The sequence below is a fragment of the Rhinolophus hipposideros genome (assembly GCF_964194185.1).
Source record: "Rhinolophus hipposideros genome assembly, chromosome: 24".
Lineage (NCBI taxonomy): Eukaryota > Metazoa > Chordata > Mammalia > Chiroptera > Rhinolophidae > Rhinolophus > Rhinolophus hipposideros.
The window spans coordinates 7,215,044-7,235,694 of record NC_138070.1 but is presented as its reverse complement, the minus strand read 5'-3'; the positions used below and the strand labels follow the sequence as shown (position 1 = coordinate 7,235,694).

Here is a 20,651-nt window from a genome sequence, read left to right as displayed (position 1 = left end):
ATTGTCTCCTTTATCAGTCAAAGTATAAAAGCTGATACTCGGTGAGGTAAGAAAATGGATAGGTTTTACTATCGCAGGGAAAAGGTATCATCCATACACTTCTGCCAGAGAGGCATGAATTACTTAAATTGGCTCCTGGGTATTTGAATTTGGGCATGGGAGCCTTAAGTTGAATTTTTATGTCCACGAACGGAGTATCATGTCTTTCTGTCTGATACTGTTTCTCTTAGTAATTTATTGTGTGTGTGTTGATGAACCTTCCTGTCCTAAAAGTAAAAAAACAAAAACAAACAAACAAAAAAACCACGTTGTTCAGGGAGCATGAGATGTTAAGTATCTCCTTTAAACAAAGTGGGCTGGATTCAAATGTTTTTACAGTTTCACAAGTACTACATATCAGTTTATTCTGTGATCTCAGCGAAAATGGCAGAAGCTGTCTTAGTTGACCTCCACTTAACTGACTTGGCCAGATGAATTCGACCTCTTCATTCACTTGGTAGATGTACTGTCTCTGCCCTGGTCCCCCAAAACCCATGGTGCTTTCACTTGTGGAGTTGCAGGCTGCTGGGAGTCCACCTTGGCCCAAACCTGTTTGTTATTGTGATTAGTACTTGTTATGATATATCATTAAATATTACCTAACCGATGAAGTAGGAATTTTAAAAACTCCAGGAAGTTGTTTCCATTAAAAAAATGGAATGTCTTAAAAAGATTCACCAAAGTAAATCTCTAAGAAATTAGCGTTAAAAATGATTACCCACTTTAACTCATTGTGTTTTGGAGAACCAATAGGTACAAACTACACTTGTCTCGGATTAGTATACTGAATTTTTGAGATAGCAGCATACTTGGTATTAATCCGAGTACTGTGACACTGGATTTCCCCTAATATGACAAGCAGTAGACAAACTCTACTTAAACATAGTGAGTGGAATGATTATGAAAAGAAACACTGAAAATTTTATTTACAAGCTGTCATATGGAGAGATACTGTTTATTTTGGCGTGGGGAAGATGCAGCTAAGGGGAAACATAATTGCTGTTTGTAAAGAGAAGAGATAACTTTTGTGCTGTGCCTCTGGATGGAAAAAACACAGAAGCAGATTTTATTTTAATGTATATCATTAGTCTGTCAACGTAATATTATTTGCCATTTATGGAGCCCCAGCTTCATACCAGAGTGCGATATGGGTGTTTACCTAAGTTATCTCATGTAACCATCACAGTAACTCTTAAGGTACATATTATCCTCATTTTACAGATGAAAAACTGCAGTTCAAAGAGGCTCAAGGTCAGCAAATATATGTCTAAAGCTCTTAAAAGCTCATGTCTTTTTTACTACAAAATCATTAGTGAAAATCTTGTACTCTTAGTCATTTCAGATTAGAATTAGGAATGTGTAAGTTTGACTCAGTATTTTTGCTATTCAAAAAACAACAAAAAAAGGCAGGCCTAACCAGGTTTTCGTGCTAATAACTTTCTGACCTCTTTTCGTGATCTTGGTCCCTGATCTCACAAGCATTTTGGATGTTTGCTTGTGGGGGTTCAAGCCATCTTCCCTGGAAGTCGCATTGAAGCACTTATTTTAGAATTGGGAGATTATTTTTCTCTCTGCCTCCTAATGGCTTTTTCATTGGCAAAAGCACGTTTATAATTTCATTAGAAAAATCATGTATATAATTTACCTGTGAAAAAACGATTTCAGATGCTGACTTGGGACGCTGTCTCACGGCAGACGGTCTTTACCTGTATACTACTAACTCAGTTGGAAGAGGAGTAAGCAAATTGGGGTCTGGATTACATGGTACTCTAAGGTCAGTTGCGTGCAACTTGCTGAATGATTTGGCCCGAACATTTTCCTCCTCACATAAATCTCTGTGAAGACACCTGGGGTGCATGCTGACTCCCCACAGACTGACTGGTAGCTAAATAAGTCTGAACGAGTTCATATGATTCCGATTTTCTCTTATTGTCACCCACCCTCTTGTTTTGTTATGATTTCACCTTTGTTTTGATTCTGAAGAGTTTGGTAGCGCTCAGATCATGGTTTTTAACCAGAAATTCCTCTCTGAAAAAATTTCCATCATATTAGTTTCTTCTCCATGTTGATAAATAGACATTTTTTTAGTTAAGTCTTTTTGACATTGGATTAGCAGTGATTATGAATTGCTGCCAAAAGAAACCACAGTTTGAGATCCTTACATATATTTATTTAGACTTTTCCCCAACTTCTTTTCCTCTCCAGTTTGTTGGGGAAAATTAATATTTGCCCCAGTTTATCCGTCCCAAAGTTAATATAATGTATTCGCTCTCCTTCATATTGTTTGCATACTTAGTCATTTTTAAAAATTAGGTGAAAAATGTTGTTGATGTCAGTTGTGGCTCATTGTGGGTTTTCAGACACAGTGAGGTGACTCAGCATGTGTGCCTTTCTTTTCCCACAGAGGTTTCGTGTATTGCCGGAATGAGGAGCTGGACCCAGGATGGGTTGCTTTTGGCAGCGGCTGTCTTCTCCACCGGCCTGTATCTTTCGATAATAAACCTCACTCCCTTTTCCAGGTCATTGACCAGAACACTCTTCAGGTAAACAGAAAACCAAGGCATTGTCTTTGTATGTTGGAGACAGTAAGGGAAGTTCCTGACATCATGAGGACTAATATTAACACTATTGATAAAGTTTTCTGCCCGAGGGGCTCTTTTAAATTGTCATCGTTTTGAGCATTCCGTTTTTTTCTCTAATGTCTTAGAATTTTCCCACATGATTTGTGCTCCCTAAGAGTTTCTAAGGCCAACAACAGACTTTTTTATGATTAAGAAAAAAATTCTAGAGGGTCAATGATGGTATAAATACTAACTTTTTTTTTTTTTTAACCAGACCTATTTTGGGAAAGCATCATTTCCCTATTCAATTTGTTCTAAACAGCCTTTCTGTGGGAACGGGAGCTTTGAAATGAGTTTAGATAAAATCATTGTGTGTTAGAGATTAAGCGCTCGTCTTCAGCTCTCTTGTGCGCTTGCTACATTATACTGTCATTACCTGCTCTTGTGTCTAATTCCTCCCCAAGACGTGCAGTTTCATGTCTGGGTCCTATCTTATTCATCTTTATGTCCCTAGAATGTAGCACAGTATCTAGCATTTGATGGATGATGATGATGATGATGATGATATAATAACAACTACCATTGATCACTGTCTCTCCCTGTGCCAGGCTCTGGTCTAGGCAATTTACATACACTTCCTTTCCTACCTGTGAGGTGTAACTGTGACAGTTTCTTCTTATATTAAGGCAGCTGAAGCTAGGCCCATTGTAAGCAGCCAGTAACTGTTTATTGTTGAATAAAGGAATGTAGCTCAGAGAAGTTAAGTAACTTGCCAAAGGCCACACAGTAATGGCAGCACGAGAACTTGAATGCATGTTCTCAGCTCTAGAGTTTAGGCTCTTTACGCTGCAAGGTTTTGCCTTTCAACCAAAGTTGAACTGAATGGTTAGAGTTACCATCTGTGGAGTGAGTAATCACATCCAGGAGTTAAGTGGTTTGTTACATCTCTTTTTGTCTGTCACTCAAACTATGTCTTACCTGGAAAATAGAGACAGTCGTGTTCGCCATTGTATCTCCAAAGCACATAGTAGGTGCTCAGGAATTGTTAGATGAGTAAAATGAACAAATTAGCAAGTAGATGCTCAATTGACTTCATTTCTTATCACTGATGCAGACAGATTCCCAGGCTTATAACTCTGTTTCAAATAAACATCTCCTATATTAACCTCCTATATTTATTTGAAATGGAGTTATAAGCCTAACAATTAAACAGATAAGCCTAAGAATTAAACAGATGTTAAATCTTGGAACACGGTTTACATATGAAATGCTGGTTAGTTTTCTCTGTGTTGCAAAAACTTTGATGTCTAAGAAAGCAGTGTTGTCTCTAACTAGATATGTACATTAGCGTAACTTGGGGGTGGCTTAGGCTAATCAGTAGCTGTCAGCTTTCTAAATTTCCGGGTGCTGCATGTTTCAAAGTGTGGTTACAGCAACTATGTGACTTTTTAGCTTTTGCGGTAGACAAAACAAGTCTGGAAGAAAGTTCATATGAAGTGAGTTCGGGGGTCAAAAGTACCTGAGGAAAATTCACCCCACGAGGTGGAATAATTGTGACTCACCCCACGAGGTGGAATAATTGAAAATCGTTCATTCTTATTGTTCCCTGAAGGTGTCTGACCTTCTCTAATTATTTTTATTTTGGGATTTTCAGTTTTGCTCCTACTCTTGAATTAAAAAAAAAAAAAATCAGCAGTTTTCTTGATTCTCATTTTTTCTCATTTTAAGTGCTTTTCTCTGACAGTAAAAATTAGTATGCAACTACACATTTAATGTGAAATGATGCAAAACTTATTCATTATGCTGAAACCGAAGTTTGTTTAGTATTAGAAGCACATGGCTTCATGTCTAATATAGGGAATTAGTGTTTGTCTTTTTCTTTTGATGGACTTGGTGAATTTCACTAAGCCCTCATGTGCTAAGTTGGGAATCTTCTCCTCTCCCTTCTCCCTTTTCCCTTTCCTTCCTTTTGCCTCTTTCCCCAATTCCTTCCACATTTATTATTTAACTTTGTTAGACTCTGAATTAAGTGCTGGGGATATAAGGATAGATAAGATATAGTTCCTGTCCTTTAAATATAATTAATAGTCTTAATTCATTTACTGAGGAAATGTCAGAAAGTATTACTTCTTTAAAACTTTGTTTTTAATATTTGATAAAACACACATGCATAGCAGATTTGAAAGTGTTTAGTGAGTACATTTTTTTAAAATGTAATTTGAATTTAATTTCAAGAATCTTTTTATCTGTTGCATGGCCGATTGTATGAACTTTTATATTTTTGTCATGTAATTTTCATGTATTCTTACAGATAAAGATCAGTTTTATTTTGACCAAGAAGCCTATTGAATTTTCACCTGGGACTGAATAGCATTAATGATGAACTGATAGAATTAATGAGACTTTATATGTCACACTGATGTTTCCCTTCTTTTTGTGTCCAGGTGTGCCAGACGGTGCCAATGCCAGCCAATCACCTCCCCATTGGCAGCACTATGAGCACCGTGCACCTTTCTTCAGACGGTACTTACTTCTATTGGATCTGGTCCCCTGCCAGTCTGAACGAGAAGACACCTAAGGGGCATTCTGTCTTCATGGACATTTTTGAACTTGTGGTAAGTTTCACTTTCTCACTTTGTGGCTTTGCACAGACATTTCTATTTGCTTTCTTTTTATATTGGTTTACAAAGAACGTAGGAAACTTGGAGTATATACAGTGTTTTCACTCTTGCCTCAAAATTGAGTTTTCTCTTGGGTATCTTGGAAAGTTTCTGTGTTTGGAATTGTGTGACCAAGTAAAGCCAAGTTTTCTGAAGGTGAATGTGGCAACAGAGTGGAGATAACAATAGTTAATGTGTAGGCAGTGGAGTTTTTCAGTAGAAATGCTCGTAGTGGGGCTTTTTGGAAATGTGGAACTAAATTGAAGTAGCAAAATTGGGTCTATTGATAGGTGTTGGGAATCCCCGAGAGAGATGACAACTAAAATTGTGAGAAGGCATTCATTTGTTCACTAGATACGAGCTGATTGCCTACTGAGAGCTGGGCAGTGGTGTATTGAGGTGGTGGGAATTCAGTGATGGGCAAGGTGGGCAGGATCCCTGCTCAAATGGAGCTTGTACTCTGGCTAGTTGGGTGGGTTTGGGGTGCAGTGGGAAGACAAAAAACTTAATGATAAACATATGAGCACATAAGTGTACAACATGATTTTAAGTAGTGAAAGGAAAGTAGTAGTTAACCAGATGAAGAAGGTAGGTCGTAGGCTGGGGAAGAACATTCTGGGAAGAGGAGACCACAGGTGCAATGGCTCTCTGGCAGGAGTGAGCGTGCGTGTTTTTGGAAATGACAGTGGGCTAGAGTGGCTGGCACGCAGAGAGAAGGCGACCTTGGAGCGAGAAGAGGCTGGAGGCCACGGTAGTGTAGGCCTTGCGCTGTCCAGTGCAACAACTGGTAGCCACATGTGGCTGTCTAAATTGAAATTAATGAGAAGTAAATAAAATAACACCTTTAGTTGCCTAGTTGCATGAGCCACATTTCAAGTGCTCAACAGCCAGAGTGGCTGGCTAGTGGCTATCATACTGAACAGCGAAGGTACAGAACATTTCCATCATTGAAGAAAGTTCTACTCGACAGCGCTAGTCTAGATTATATTTTCAGAGAAAAGAACCGTCCCAAGCCAGGTCTGTGACAAAACCTTTTTTTCATGGTGTAATTTACAGCCTTTTTCTGGGAAGAAATTAGCATTCCTGAAAAAAAAAAAAAAAGAAGAACATTGAAGCAATTTTCTAATAACTTTTAATAGGGTTAAAACTTGGTCTGGGAACTCGGTCACCCATCCTGCCAGCTGACTGTCAGTCGGAGTCTAGTAACCTTAACGTAGTCTTTTCTTTTTCTCCCGAGTTTCTCAGTCTTCTCGCAATCGTCTCTCATTGTTTTATAAAATGTTTTAGCTAGGCGGAATCTCTGAATTGGTCTGCTCGACATTGTACATCTTGAACGTGTACTCATAATGAAATTTTCAGAAAAGCTTGTTTTGTTTTATTTTTAAACAGACTTACTAGCTGGTTAAAAGATTTTAGGTCTTTATCCTGAGAATAATGGGAAAACGTTAAAGAATTCCCCTTTCCCCTGATATGCTTTTGTTAAATTAAAAGAAAAAATTGCTTTCAAAGAGCTACGTGCGCGTGGGTTAACACTTCAGGTGGCACCTCCAGGCTCACTGACAAGCGAGAGTCCCCTGTGCCACCCCCGGGCCTGCTTCTCAGAGGCAGTTACTTTCATGGTTTCAGCTTTTTGTTCTCCTGGTGATTCCTTTCATGTCTCTAAGTAAAAGGTTTGCATTGTTGTTTCTTCATTTATGATCTCCATATGTTGTGTGTTTTTTGTTTTTGTTTTTTGCTGTGATGAAGATTTGGTTCAATGCTTCCTCTTATTCCTTCTGATGTATTTACTGCATTCATTTTAATTTCTCTTTCGGTTATCTTTGTAACATATAGTTAATGCTTTACTTCTTGTTCCTCGGCTGTAGGCAGTAAGTGTTGTCTCCCTACTTTAGAAGATGGAGATGGTAGGGTCCTTTCCTGTCCGGCAGTGTGGGGAAAGCCCAAACTAAAAGTATGTGCAGGGGAATCCTGAGGGACGTGCTTCCCCCCAGCCAGCCTTAGAGCACTTTGGGGACTGGGGGTGTCCGGGACAGTGCAGAGCCATGGGAGACAGCGTCGTAGGCTGACGCTTCGTAGAAGGCGCAGTCCACGCCTTCCTGGAGCACACGACAGTTATGCTCAGATGCCATCTGCCCAGGCCAAAGACTAGACGTTGGTTTCCAAAGAAACTGAATGAGCATGGAAAAAGGACCTTGATACTGACATTGGGGTTCATTTAAGGAAAAGACTTGCTGCCCAGTGCATCACCCACAGTTGATATGTTCTAGAAAGCAAGCCTCAGCCATGTGCACAGCTTTCCTGATTGGTGCTGAACTGTTAAAAAAAAAAAAAAGGCAGGGGAATCCGGATCAAAATGGCGGCGTGAGGTGAGCCTCTGTAAAGCTCTCCTGGAATTTACAACTAATTGGACAACAATAACTCCACAAAACACTCCCTGCACAGCAGACAGGCAAGACGAAGAGGTCCACTACTGAATTCACCTCCAGGTGGGTGAATCGCGCGAGCGGGGGAGGAGGGAAGGGAGAAGTGCGGGACGGAGCCCCGCGGGCGCAGGACAAAGACCTAGCTCAGTGCTCCGAGCTCGCTGCATCCCGGAACTACCGCAGCTGCGGGAAAGGGAAGGACTCGGACTGCTAGGGCTCCGCTTACGGCCCACAGGGCTGAGGGGGCAGCATATAGCACAGCTGAACCCAACGTTCACGGCAGACCTCGGAGAAAAGACTGAGGGAAGAAGGCTGAAAACTGTGATTAAGCCCTCACTGCCGAGCGGAGAACGGAAGCCTTAGGCACTGAGACTAGCCGCCCCTCCCTACCCTCCCAGAGCTCGCCCCACCCCCACCTGCCCGGTGCTAGAAGCGATAAACTAGCAGTGTCAGATCACAAGGACAGGATCTTTGCTGTTCTGAGAACTGTGGACTGCAGAAACAGATTCGCAGCCCAACTAGTTACGGCAAAGGGGAGGGAGCTGTGGAAGCAGGACCGGCTGAGGTGGTGGTCGCCGCCATTGCTCTGGGCCACCTCTCACAACTCACCCCGCCCCTGACCCCACCTATTGGGCGGATCCCTGCAGGAGTAAACAGAACTGCTGAAACATACGGGCTCTGAATCGGGTGCAGAAAGAGCTTTGGAACTTCAAAAGCTCTCCGCACCCCACAGGTGAACTGTTAACAGAGGAGAGGCCCGTCTCCCAGGGAATCCCCCCATCGTGTGAGAAGCTGGAAAAGTGCAGAGAAAATATAGCACTACTGTGTCAGAGAGACCTCTTCCTATCAACCTGTTGAATAAACCACTCCTGTAGATGTCTAGGAAGAGAAATAATAAATCAGTAATTGCCATGAATAACCAAGGCAACAAGACAGCTCAAAAAGAAAGTGAAAAGTCTCCAGAAAAGGAACTTAGAGATATGGAAATATGTGACTTAAATGATAGAGAATTCAAGATTGCAGTTCTGAAAAACCTCAAAGAGATGCAAGAAAACACAGAAAGGCAATTTAATGAACTGAGAAACGCAATCAAAGAACAACATGAGCATTTTACGAAAGAGATTGAAATTTTAAAAAAGAACCAAATGGAATTTCTGGAGATTAAGAACTCAATAGAAGAAATTAAGAATGAAATAACCAGCTTAGGTAGTAGAGTTGACCAGATGGAAGAAAGAATCAGTGACATCGAAGATAGAAACCTGGAAATTACACAGATGGAAGAAGAAAGAGACTTGAGACTTAAAAGAAACGAAAGAACTCTACAAGAACTTTCTGACTCCATCAGAAAGAGCAATATAAGAATAATGGGCATACCAGAAGGAGAAGAAAGAGAGAAGGGAACAGAGAATATACTCAAAGAAATTGTCAATGAGAACTTCCCAAATTTGTGGACAGAACTGGATCCTCGAATCCAAGAAGCAAATAGAACACCTAATTACCTCAATCCCAACAGGCCTTCTCCAAGACACATTGTATTCAAGCTGTCTAAAATTAACTCCAAAGAAAGAATCCTCAAGGCAGCCAGGGAAAAGAAGACGGTAACCTACAAAGGAAAGCCCATTAGATTATCATCCGATTTTTCAGCAGAAACTCTACAAGCCAGGAGGGAGTGGAACCAAATATTCAAACTATTGAAAGAGAGAAATCATGAGCCAAGAATAATATATCCAGCGAAGATATCCTTTAGATATGAAGGAGGAATAAAGACCTTTCCAGACATACAGAAGCTGAGGGAATTTTCTAATACACGACCTGCACTACAAGAAATACTAAAGGAGGCTATTAGACCACCATCAACAGGGACAATTTGTGGCAACCGAAACATAAAAAGGGGGAGCGTAAAGGCCTGAACCGGAATATGGGAATGGAGAAAGTAAGCGTGCTGAAGAAAATGGAATACTCTAAATATCAAACTTACTTTTACATAATCTTAAGGGTAACCACTCAAAAAAATTCCAGAACTGAAATATATATTGTAATAAAAGAAGAAACAGAGGGAAACATCATAGAATACCACCACACAGAAATAATCGACAACAACAAAAAGGCAAAGAAACAATGGAGACACAGCCTTACCAGAAAACTAAAGCTAGAATGACAGGAAATCCTCACGTATCAATAATCACCCTAAATGTAAATGGACTGAACTCACCAATAAAAAGGCACAGAGTAGCAGATTGGATCAAAAAACTAAACCCAACCATATGCTGTCTCCAAGAGACACATCTCAGCTACAAGGACAAGCATAGACTCAAAGTGAAAGGGTGGAAACTGGCACTCCAAGCAAATGGTACCCAGAGAAAATCAGGTGTAGCCATAATGATATCAGATGAAACAGACTTCAGGGTGAAAAAGATAACAAGAGACAAAGATGGACATTTCATAATGGTAAAGGGGACTATACAACAAGAAGACATAACAGTCATCAATATTTATGCCCCCAATCAGGGAGCACCAAAATACACCAAGCAACTACTAACAGAACTAAAGGGAGAAATTGACCAAAACACAATTATACTAGGGGACTTAAATACATCATTGACAGCTATGGATAGATCATCCAAACAGAAAATAAATAACGAAATTGCAGCCCTAAATGACACATTAAATGAAATGGACATCATTGACATATATAGAGCACTTCATCCTAAAACATCAGATTATACATTCTTTTCGAGTGTACATGGAACATTCTCAAGGATAGACCATATATTGGGACATAAAAGCAGCCTCAGCAAATTTAAGAAGATTGAAATCATACCAAGCATATTCTCTGATCACAAGGCTTTGAAATTGGATATCAACTGCGAAAAGAAAGCAAAAAGAAACACAAATACATGGAGATTAAACAACATACTTTTAAAGAACGACTGGGTCAAAGAAGAAATTAGAGGAGAGATCAAAAGATATATAGAAACAAATGACAATGAAAATACATCCTACCAAAATTTTTGGGATGCGGCGAAAGCAGTTATAAGAGGGAAATTTATATCATTACAGGCCTATCTCAAGAAACAAGAAAAATCCCAAATAAACAACCTCATGTTACACCTCAAAGAACTAGAAAAAGAAGAACAAGTGAAACCCAAAGTCAGCAGAAGAAAGGAAATAACAAAAATCAGAGCAGAGCTAAATGAAATAGAGAACAAAAAGACAATAGAAAAAATTAATGTGACAAAGAGCTGGTTCTTTGAAAAAATTAATAAAATCGACAAACCCTTGGCTAGACTCACTAAGATAAAAAGAGAGAAGACACTAATTAACAAAATCAGAAATGAGAAAGGGGAAGTTATCACGGACACCACAGAAATACAAAGGATCATCCAAGAATACTATGAAGGACTATATGCCACCAAATTTAATAACCTAGAAGAAATGGACAAGTTCTTAGAAACATATAGCCTTCCAAGGCTGAACCATGAAGAACTGGAAAACCTAAACAGACCGATCACCAGTAAAGACATTGAATCAGTCATCCAAAACCTTCCCAAAAGCAAAAGTCCGGGACCAGATGGCTTCACTAGTGAATTCTACCAAACCTTCAAACAGGATCTAATACCAATCCTGCTCAAACTCTTCCAAAAAATTGAAGAAGAGTCAGTACTCCCTAACTCATTTTATGAGGCCAACATTACCCTGATACCAAAACCTGGTAAGGACAACACAAAAAAAGAAAACTACAGACCTATATCTCTGATGAATACTGATGCAAAAATCCTAAACAAAATTTTAGCAAATCGAATACAACAATGCATTAAAAAGATTATTCATCATGACCAAGTGGGGTTCATCCCCGGGGCACAAGGATGGTTCAACGTCCGCAAATCCATCAATGTGATACATCACATAAACAAAATAAAGGACAAAAATCATATGATTATATCAATTGATGCAGAAAAAGCATTTGACAAGATACAACATCCATTTATGATTAAAACACTTAATAAAATAGGTATAGAAGGAAGATACCTCAACATAATAAAGGCCATCTATGACAAGCCCTCAGCTAATCTCATAATTAATGGTGAAAAACTGAAGCCCTTTGCTCTACGTTCAGGAACACGACAGGGCTGTCCCCTATCACCTCTGCTTTTCAACATAGTGTTGGAAGTCCTTGCCAGAGCCATCAGGCAAGAGAAAGAAATAAAAGGCATCCAAATTGGGAATGAAGAAGTTAAAATATCACTCTTTGCAGATGATATGATGCTATATATAGAAAACCCTAAAGACTCCACCAAAAAGCTGTTAGAAACAATCAATGAATACAGTAAAGTTGCTGGCTACAAAATCAACGTACAAAAGTCCATTGCATTCCTATATACTAACAATGAAATCTCAGAAAAAGAAATACAAAAAACAATTCCCTTTGCAATTGCAGCAAAAAGAATAAAATACCTAGGAATAAATTTAACCAAGGATGTGAAGGATTTATATGCTGAAAACTATAAGACATTTTTGAAAGAAATTGAAGATGACACAAAGAAATGGAAGGACATTCCGTGCTCATGGCTTGGAAGAATCAACATAGTTAAAATGGCCATATTACCCAAAGCAATATACAGATTTAATGCAATCCCCATCAAAATCCCAATGGCATTTTTTAAAGAAATAGAACAAAAAATCATCAGATTTGTTTGGAACCACAAAAGACCCCGAATAGCCAAAGCAATCTTAAGAAAAAAGAACAGTGCTGGAGGTATCACACTGCCTGACTTTAGCTTATACTACAGGGCTACAATAATCAAAACAGCATGGTATTGGCGGAAAAACAGACACGTAGACCAATGGAATAGAATTGAGAACCCAGAAATAAAACCACATAAATATGGACAGATAATTTTTGACAAAGAAGCTAAAAACATACAATGGAGGAATGACAGCCTCTTCAATAAATGGTGCTGGCAGAATTGGATAGCCACGTGCAAAAGAATGAAACTGGACTGCTATCTGTCACCATGTACCAAAATTAATTCAAAATGGATCAAAGACTTAAGCATAAGACCTGACACAATAAACTGCATTGAAGAAAACATAGGTACTAAACTTATGGACCTTGGGTTCAAAGAGCATTTTATGAATTTGACTCCAAAGGCAATAGAAGTAAAAGATAAAATAAACAAATGGGACTATATGAAACTTAAAAGTTTCTGCACAGCAAAAGAAACCATCGACAAAATAAAGAGGGTACCGACTGAATGGGAGAAGATTTTTGCAAATAGTTCCTCCGATAAGGGTCTAATATCCAAAATATACAAGGAACTCATGAAACTCAACAACAAAAAAACGAACAACCCAATTGAAAAATGGGCAGAGGACCTAAAGAGACATTTCTCTAAAGAGGACTTCCAAATGGCAAATAGACATATGAAAAAATGCTCAACATCACTAATCATCAGAGAAATGCAAATAAAAACCACAATGAGATATCACCTCACCCCAGTCAGAATGGCTATCATCAACAAGACAAATAGCAACAAGTGTTGGAGAGGCTGTGGAGAAAAAGGAACCCTCATACACTGTTGGTGGGAATGCAGACTGGTGCAGCCGCTATGGAAGGCAGTGTGGAGGTTCCTCAAGAAATTACGAATAGAATTACCATATGACCCAGCAATCGCTCTCCTGGGTATCTACCCCAAAAATATAAAAGCATTTCTCTATAGAGACACGTGTACTCCAATGTTCATTGCAGCTTTGTTTACGGTGGCCAAGACATGGAAACAACCAAAATGTCCTTCGATAGATGAATGGATAAAGAAGTTGTGGTACATATACAAAATGGAATACTATTCAGCGTTAAGGAAAGATGATATAGGAACATTTCTGACAACATGGATGGATCTTGAGAATATAATGCTAAGCGAAATAAGTCAGACAGAAAAAGCAGAGAACCCTATGATTTCACTGATATGTGGTATATAAACCAAAAACAAGACAAACAAATGAGAAACAAGAACTCATAGACACAGACATAGTTTAGTGGTTACCAGAGGGTAAGGGGGGTGGGGGGAGGGAGATGAGGGTAAGGGGGATCAAATATATGGTGATGGAAGGAGAACTGACTCTGGGTGGTGAACACACAATGGGATTTATTGATGATGTAATATGGAATTGTACACCTGAAATTATGTAATTTCATTAACAATTGTCACCCCAATAAATAAATTAAAAAAAAAAAAAAAAAAAAAAAAGGCAGCTACAAAAACAAAAAACAAACAAACCCCCCCCAATTTGGAGAGGTATGTGTATAGAGGGGATGGGGATAGATTAAAAAGATTGGTGAAGCACTGATAATTATTGAAGCCAGGCGATGCATACATGGGAAGCTCATTATACCTTTCCCTCTTCTTTTGTATACATTTCAAAATTACCCTAATAAAAAGTTTAAATAATTTTTTTAAAAAGCAGCCAACCAAGGATCTCTAGACAAATGAGGAACGCTTCCAATTTGAAAATGAAATATCAGAAAAGCAGCGAATAAAAGGAGAAGAATAATGCTTTATAAACACTAACTAGTCTGTGAGATGTGAGAAGATAATGCCTTCATAAAACAGGACAGGATGTCAAGAGAATACTATCAGCGAATAGAAAGAGCCCCTGGAAATGAAAACTATGATTGCCAAAATTTTAAAATTCATAGAAGGGTTAAAAATAAGAAATGTTCCAGAAAATAGGACAAAGATGAAGAACAGTAAATATGAGAGAGAAGACAAAATGTGGAGGAGTAATCCATGGAAAGTCTTACTATTAATAATAGGCGTTCTAAGAAGAGAATAGAGAAAATAAAGAGGGGAACATGATAAAATACAATCCAAGAAAAACAGATCACAAAGGCCACTGGCATCCACATGTAAAGTTATCTAGCTCAGTGAATGAAAAATGTCCACACTGTGGCACTTCATCCTGAAATTTCAGATTATCAGAAACAGAGGATTCTAAAGCTTCCAGAAATAAAATAAAATCTTGTACACATGATGGGAAATTCAAGAAAAACACCAGGCTATTCAATAGCATTATTAGATGCAAAAATGGAGTAGTGCTTTCAAAATTCTGAGGGAAATTGATTTCCAAACGAGAAGTCGGTGGTCAATCAAAGTATCAATCAAATATAAAGACAACATAAAGATATTTTTAGACATATAGTTATACAATCAAAAGCCCATACATGCCCTGAAGGAAATAGAACAACTGAAATAGCCTCTGCAGTGGCATGAAATAGTAAGTTGGGGAGGAAGGCGCCTGCTCTAGATTCAAAGAATACTCTGATTTGTTTTTGGAATGTGAATCAAACAAGCCAACTCTAAAAACAACCTTTTTGGAGACAATTTGGATTTTGAATATAAAATAAGTGTTAGATGAAACCACAGGGTTATTCTTAGTATGATACTGGCATTGTGATTATATGAGAAAGTGTCCGTATTTTGAGAGAGATATAGTGCAGTTTGCAGAAGTGGGACTGCGCGATGTCTGGGATATGCTTTAAAATGCTTGAGCAGAAAAAGGTGGATAGGGTAAACAGGTGGGGCGGTATCTGGATAATAGTTGAACCTGGATGATGGGTATATGGAGGTTCTTTGTACTATTCTCTATTTTTTGCATGTGTTTAAAATTTTTCCCCATTAAATAAGAAAAATTTAAGTATCACTGGCTACTAGTTTCGCAGCTTCTGAAATGCCGACTCAGGAGGCTAAACATTCATATCTGGCTAACTGCCTATGGTACTTTCACAGAATGGAACACTGTGGCTGTTAAAAAGTACGAGGCGGCTCTGCATAGACTCAAGTCGATTAATTTCCACGTTATATTGTTTAGTGTAAAAAGCTAGGTTCAGAACACTGGTTTTGCTGCCTGCAGTGTAATGCAAGTTGGGGTGGGACAGATGCTTTCTGCAGTTGCCCTTCTCCTGGGTGAACAGCTTTCCTCGCTCAATGGGTCATTCACCACAGCATACAAATACATTAGAGGATATCCTGTCTTTAAAGCACAACTCCCTGGACCCGTACCCGCCTCCACTCCCCTGTCTGTGGCTCTTTTTTCCAGCAAAACTCTTCAAAGAGCTTCGTACTGTTTTTATGTTCTTTCCTTCCATTGTCTTGAACTCACTCCAGTCAGTTTTGTATCCTAATCCCGCCACCAAAACAGCTCTTCCCAAGTTCACCAGGGACATTACTAAGTTCAGGGTCAACTCAGTCTTCTTTTCACTTGACCTTTTAGGAGCATTTAATGTGGTTTATCACTCCCACATTCTTGAAACTGTTTTCACTTGGCTTATGGGATACTCCCAGGACTTCCCCTCTCACTGGTGGTTCCTGCACAGTCTGGCCTTCCCTACTTCTCAGCAATCACGTGACCAAGACCCATTTGCAGGACCCTTCCGTCTGCTCTAACTCCCTCATTGCTCTCATCCTGTCTTACAGCTTTAAACACCTCTTTATACTGATGATGCCGCCCTGGCTTTGCAGCCAAAACCTGCCCCGGAACTCTAGACGTGCGCTGATGAGGGTGTTTATTTTGTGTATGCACAGCATATGGGACTTTTCCATTTGGAAGTCCGATAGTCACCTCAAGCTCAGTATTCCCCCTTTAGTGTCACTCTCGATTTTTTCCTTCCCAAATTCCGTGTCCAGTCAGCACATGCTGCCTGCTCTACTTTCCAAGTGTATCCCAAATGTTATTACCTCTGTGAAGGCACTACATGGTTTGGGCCCTCTACCACTCTCCTCCCTCTCATGCCACTCGAGCCACAGCTGGCCTCCTTGCTGACACGCAAAACGCCAAGTCCCAGATGGGGACTCTGTGCCAGGACGTGGTCTTGCAGATAACCGCGTGGCTTGTTCTTGCACTTTTTTAGGTCTCTGCTCAAATATCACCTTATCCAAAAGACCTTTTTGACTATTCCATACAAAATATTTTATACAAAATAAAATCCTGTCTCTTTTTATTCCTTTTGCCCTGCTTTATTTTTCTTCATAGCTCTTATTACTACCCATTTATTTGTTTATTCACTGTCTGCCTTGCCTAGAATGTCAGCTCCAGGAGGGCAGGGATTCGGTCATTTTTGTTGACTGCTGTGTCCCCAGCACCTAGAACGATGGCCAGCACACAGTAGGTGCTTACTAAGTATTTGTTGAATGAATGGGTGAGTTGGAAGCATCACAAAAAAATGGCAGCATTGGTTACCTCTGGGGAGGGGAAGTGGTGCTGCAAGACTTGCTTTTCATCATTCATCTTTCTAAAAGTTTTAAAATGGGCTTTAAAAATTTAATTCAGAAAACAAGTACGTTTTCATAGAAAGGAGAACTTAGTTAGCAGCATTGCATTCTGCTGGGAAGTCAAGATTGAGCGTGAAAGAGGTCTTTTGAATGGCGAATACGAAAGCCCTTGATGATACAGCGTTAGCAAGAACGTTGGGGGGGCGTGGGAAGGTGGAAGCCAGAGGAGTCGGTTGAGGAGGAAGGTGGAGAGAAGAAGATGGAGAACAGGTGATTATTTCCAGGTTAGGAAAAAAGGAGAGAAATTAGTGAGAGGGAGTCGATTGTGCGGACATTGAAGTATTTTTAACTTTGATGTTTAAACTTTAAATGATGGAATAGATAATATCCCTTGCTTCGAAATTCACAAATGATAGGGCTTAGCCGTAGCTTTCTGATGAATTGCTTGGGCCCAAATCGGACAAAGTTTATCTATAAAATGAGGGCTTTAGATTAGATGAGCCAAAGGTCTCTAGACCTGAAATTCTTTGCCCCCTCCCAGCTTTATTGAAATATAGCTGACAAATAACACTTTATATTTTTAAGGTGTACAATGTGAATATTTGACATATGTATATATTGTGAAACGATGACCACAGGCAAGTTAGTTAACACATCCATCGCCTCACGTGTTAGCATGTTTGTGTGTGGTGAGAACATTTGAGATGTGCTCTCAGCAGATTCCAAGTACTTGTATACACCAAAGTATTAGTAACTGTAGTGGTCCTGCTGTGCATTAGATTCCCCAGGACTTACCTGCTGATGGATAGTTTGTACCCTTTGACCAACATCTCCCCCCGCCCTGTAGCCCTGGGCAACCACCATACTACTCTGTTTCTATGAGTTCAACTTTTTTATCTTCCACATATTAGTGAGATCATACAGTATTTGTCTTTCTCTGCCTGACTTAACTTCACTTAGCATAATACCCTCAAGATTAATTCATGTTGTCACGAGTGCTAGGATAGCCTTCTTTTTTTATGGCTGAATACTGAAATTCTTTACTTGGCTGATTCATGATCAATTTTGGTTTCTAAATAGTATAAATATTTGCTACATAGATGTGGCTAATGAGAATTATTGGAAAGAATTATGATTTCAACCAGATACTTGGACGTACTGATAAGTTTCTCTCCAAATTTAGTGACAGTTACATTGTTTTAATGTTTTTAAAAATATTATTTTTTAAAATAGATGATATATTCACATAGTTTTAAAACTCAAATGGTACAAGTGTCTCACCTACCCTACCCTGCCTCCTATCCCCAGAGATAAGTTAATGTTAACATTTTCTCCTATATCCTTCCTGAGATAATATAAGCACATACAAATATGCATGTATATTTTTGTTTTTTATTTTTCCACAAATGGTGATTAATTATACACATTCTTCTTTACCTCGCTCAAGTGAAGAGATGAGAGGGTGAGTGATGGGAGATAGAGCTTGAGAAGTATCCAGGTCCATTTCTTGTAGGCCCTTGCAAGCTGTTTGGGTTTTATTCCAAGCAACATGGGAAGCTCTTGGAGAGGTTTGAGCGGGACCTGCTTTTAAAAGTCTATTGTAGCTTTTGGATCAAGGATAGACTGAAGCAAGATTTGTAGACTCTCAAAGAGACAAAACAACTATAGAAGAGGCCATATATCAATTTCATAATCAGAAAAAATATACTAAAAACATTTTTGGAACCTTGAATACCACCAGTGCCCTTCCAATGTATTTTTCATGAAAAAATCAGCTATTTGATCTATAAAATAGGCCTCTTGCTACGCAGGATTGAGGGAAAACTAAAGGATTAAAGGATTACCTAAAATAAATGGATATCAGCGAGTAGCATCCAACTTGTCTCTCAAAATGATTTCTGATTAACTTAGAATGGAATTAGATAACTAACATTGTGTAAGGTAGACTACAGAAATATAGTTAGGAGTATGATGTAAAGAAATGGAATGTAAGGAATACCCTACCTAATTAAGTGGTAAACTATTATTAATCTAAAACAACCTCTAACACTTGGATCACAGAATTCTTCTCATATTTGGGGTATTTCATATTTCTTCTCATATTTGGGGTATTTCTGTTCCACAAACCACCGTAAAACTAAGCGACTTCAAGCTGCAGCGATTTATAGGTTGACTGGGCTCAGCGGGGTGGTGGTTCTTCTCCACATGGTGAAGCTGAAATCACACCCGCAGCTTCATTCAGCTTGGAGCTTGACTGGGGCTGTCCCATTCCAGGTGGCCTCTCGTCTTCCAGAGTCTCCCTTGACCTCTCCCTTGACCTAGGCTGAACCTCTTGACAGCACAGAGACTGGCTGTCGGATGGGAACTTTTCAAGCGAAGAAGTGCATATCGAGCCGCTGCTTGCATCGTGCTTTCCAAAGGCCAAGCGCAGAGTCTGTGTGAGAGGGGGCTAACCACGGGCATGGATGCCAGGACACGTCGTTCACTGAGGCCACCCGTGTGACAGTACTGCTTAGAGTCACGGGCCTTTTGAGGACTTGAAGACTACAGACTAGTGAGGCATGGAATCTTCCTGCCTGCTTCCGTTACTTCCACACTGGACACGTCCCGCCTGAGAATCCCTGTAACTCCTTTCTACCTTTTGAGATCCCAGGTTTTACATCTTCACCTCTGTTTTGTTCTGAGAGTTCTTCCTGCACCTATGTGCTCTCTATAAATGGCTGTTCTTTAGAGTCAGTGACAATTTGACTGCTATTTTGTCCCCGTTATGTTCTCTGCTAAACAGATGGTTGGCAGAGTACTGAACACATTAGGTTCCTTTCCCCATCTCCCTACGGGTTTCGTGTTTTCTTTGAATTACGTACGTTCTGGATGGCGAAGATGCCTTTCATTCATCCGGTATTAATCTAGGACCTACTAGGTTGCCTTATCTGGGTAGCATAGCAGCAAGAAGTTTACATTAGAGTGTGGGGAGTTGGACAATAAGAAAGTAAACAACAAGAGCAAAGTAATTTCAGCTAGTGATCAGCGCTGGGGAGAAAATCAAACAGGATACTGTGGTAGAGAGCGGGTCAGGTGGAGGTGGGAGCTGCTTTAGTTTGGCTGGAGATAGGGCCTCCTGAGGAAGGACATCTGAGCTGAGACCTGAGTGGTAAAAAGCAGTCGGCCATCCTGTTGGGGTGACCAACCACCCCAGTTTGCCTGGGACTGAGAAAGTTCTCAGGACATGGGACTTGCAGTCCTGGGCCAACTGGAACGGTTGTGTAGTCCGGGAAGGGGGAACAGCAAATAGCAGGCCCAGAGTGAGGAGAAAGCAGGGTATTTGCAGGAGGAACAGACAGAAGGCTGCTGTGGCTGATGGTGTGTGGAAGGGTGAGCCGAGGCGAGGCGGAGCGGTCGGTGGGTGGTGGGCGCGATGGGCCTTACCAGCAGTTTAGTTTTTATTATAAGTGTGTTGGGAAGCCACTGTGGATTTCAACAGGGAAGGACAAGGTTTTATTTACAGCTGTAAGTGATCATTGACCAGTGTGCGGAACGGAAAGCATGGGGTGCCCAGATGGAAATGGGGAGACCAGTCGAGAGGCTAGTTCAGTCGTCCAGCTGGAGGTGACGGTGGCTTGGGCCAGGGAGGGGAGCTTCTTGTCACCACTCACCCTGTGCTCTTCGTGCTCCTCTGAGCCTCTTCCCATCTTCCTCAAC

General features: G+C 40.1%; 1 protein-coding gene across 5 annotated transcripts in view; it reads left to right on the top strand.

Moving 5' to 3' along the window:
* Positions 1–20,651, top strand: part of HECTD4 (HECT domain E3 ubiquitin protein ligase 4) — a 173,800-nt gene that overhangs the window by 50,453 nt on the left and 102,696 nt on the right. For all 5 annotated transcript variants that reach the window (XM_081036945.1, XM_081036943.1, XM_081036944.1 and 2 more), the window contains exons 5-7: positions 1,705–1,813; positions 2,444–2,582; positions 5,045–5,215. In XM_081036945.1, coding sequence (XP_080893071.1) covers positions 1,705–1,813; positions 2,444–2,582; positions 5,045–5,215 — 419 coding nt within the window. The remainder of the gene's footprint in view (positions 1–1,704; positions 1,814–2,443; positions 2,583–5,044; positions 5,216–20,651) is intronic.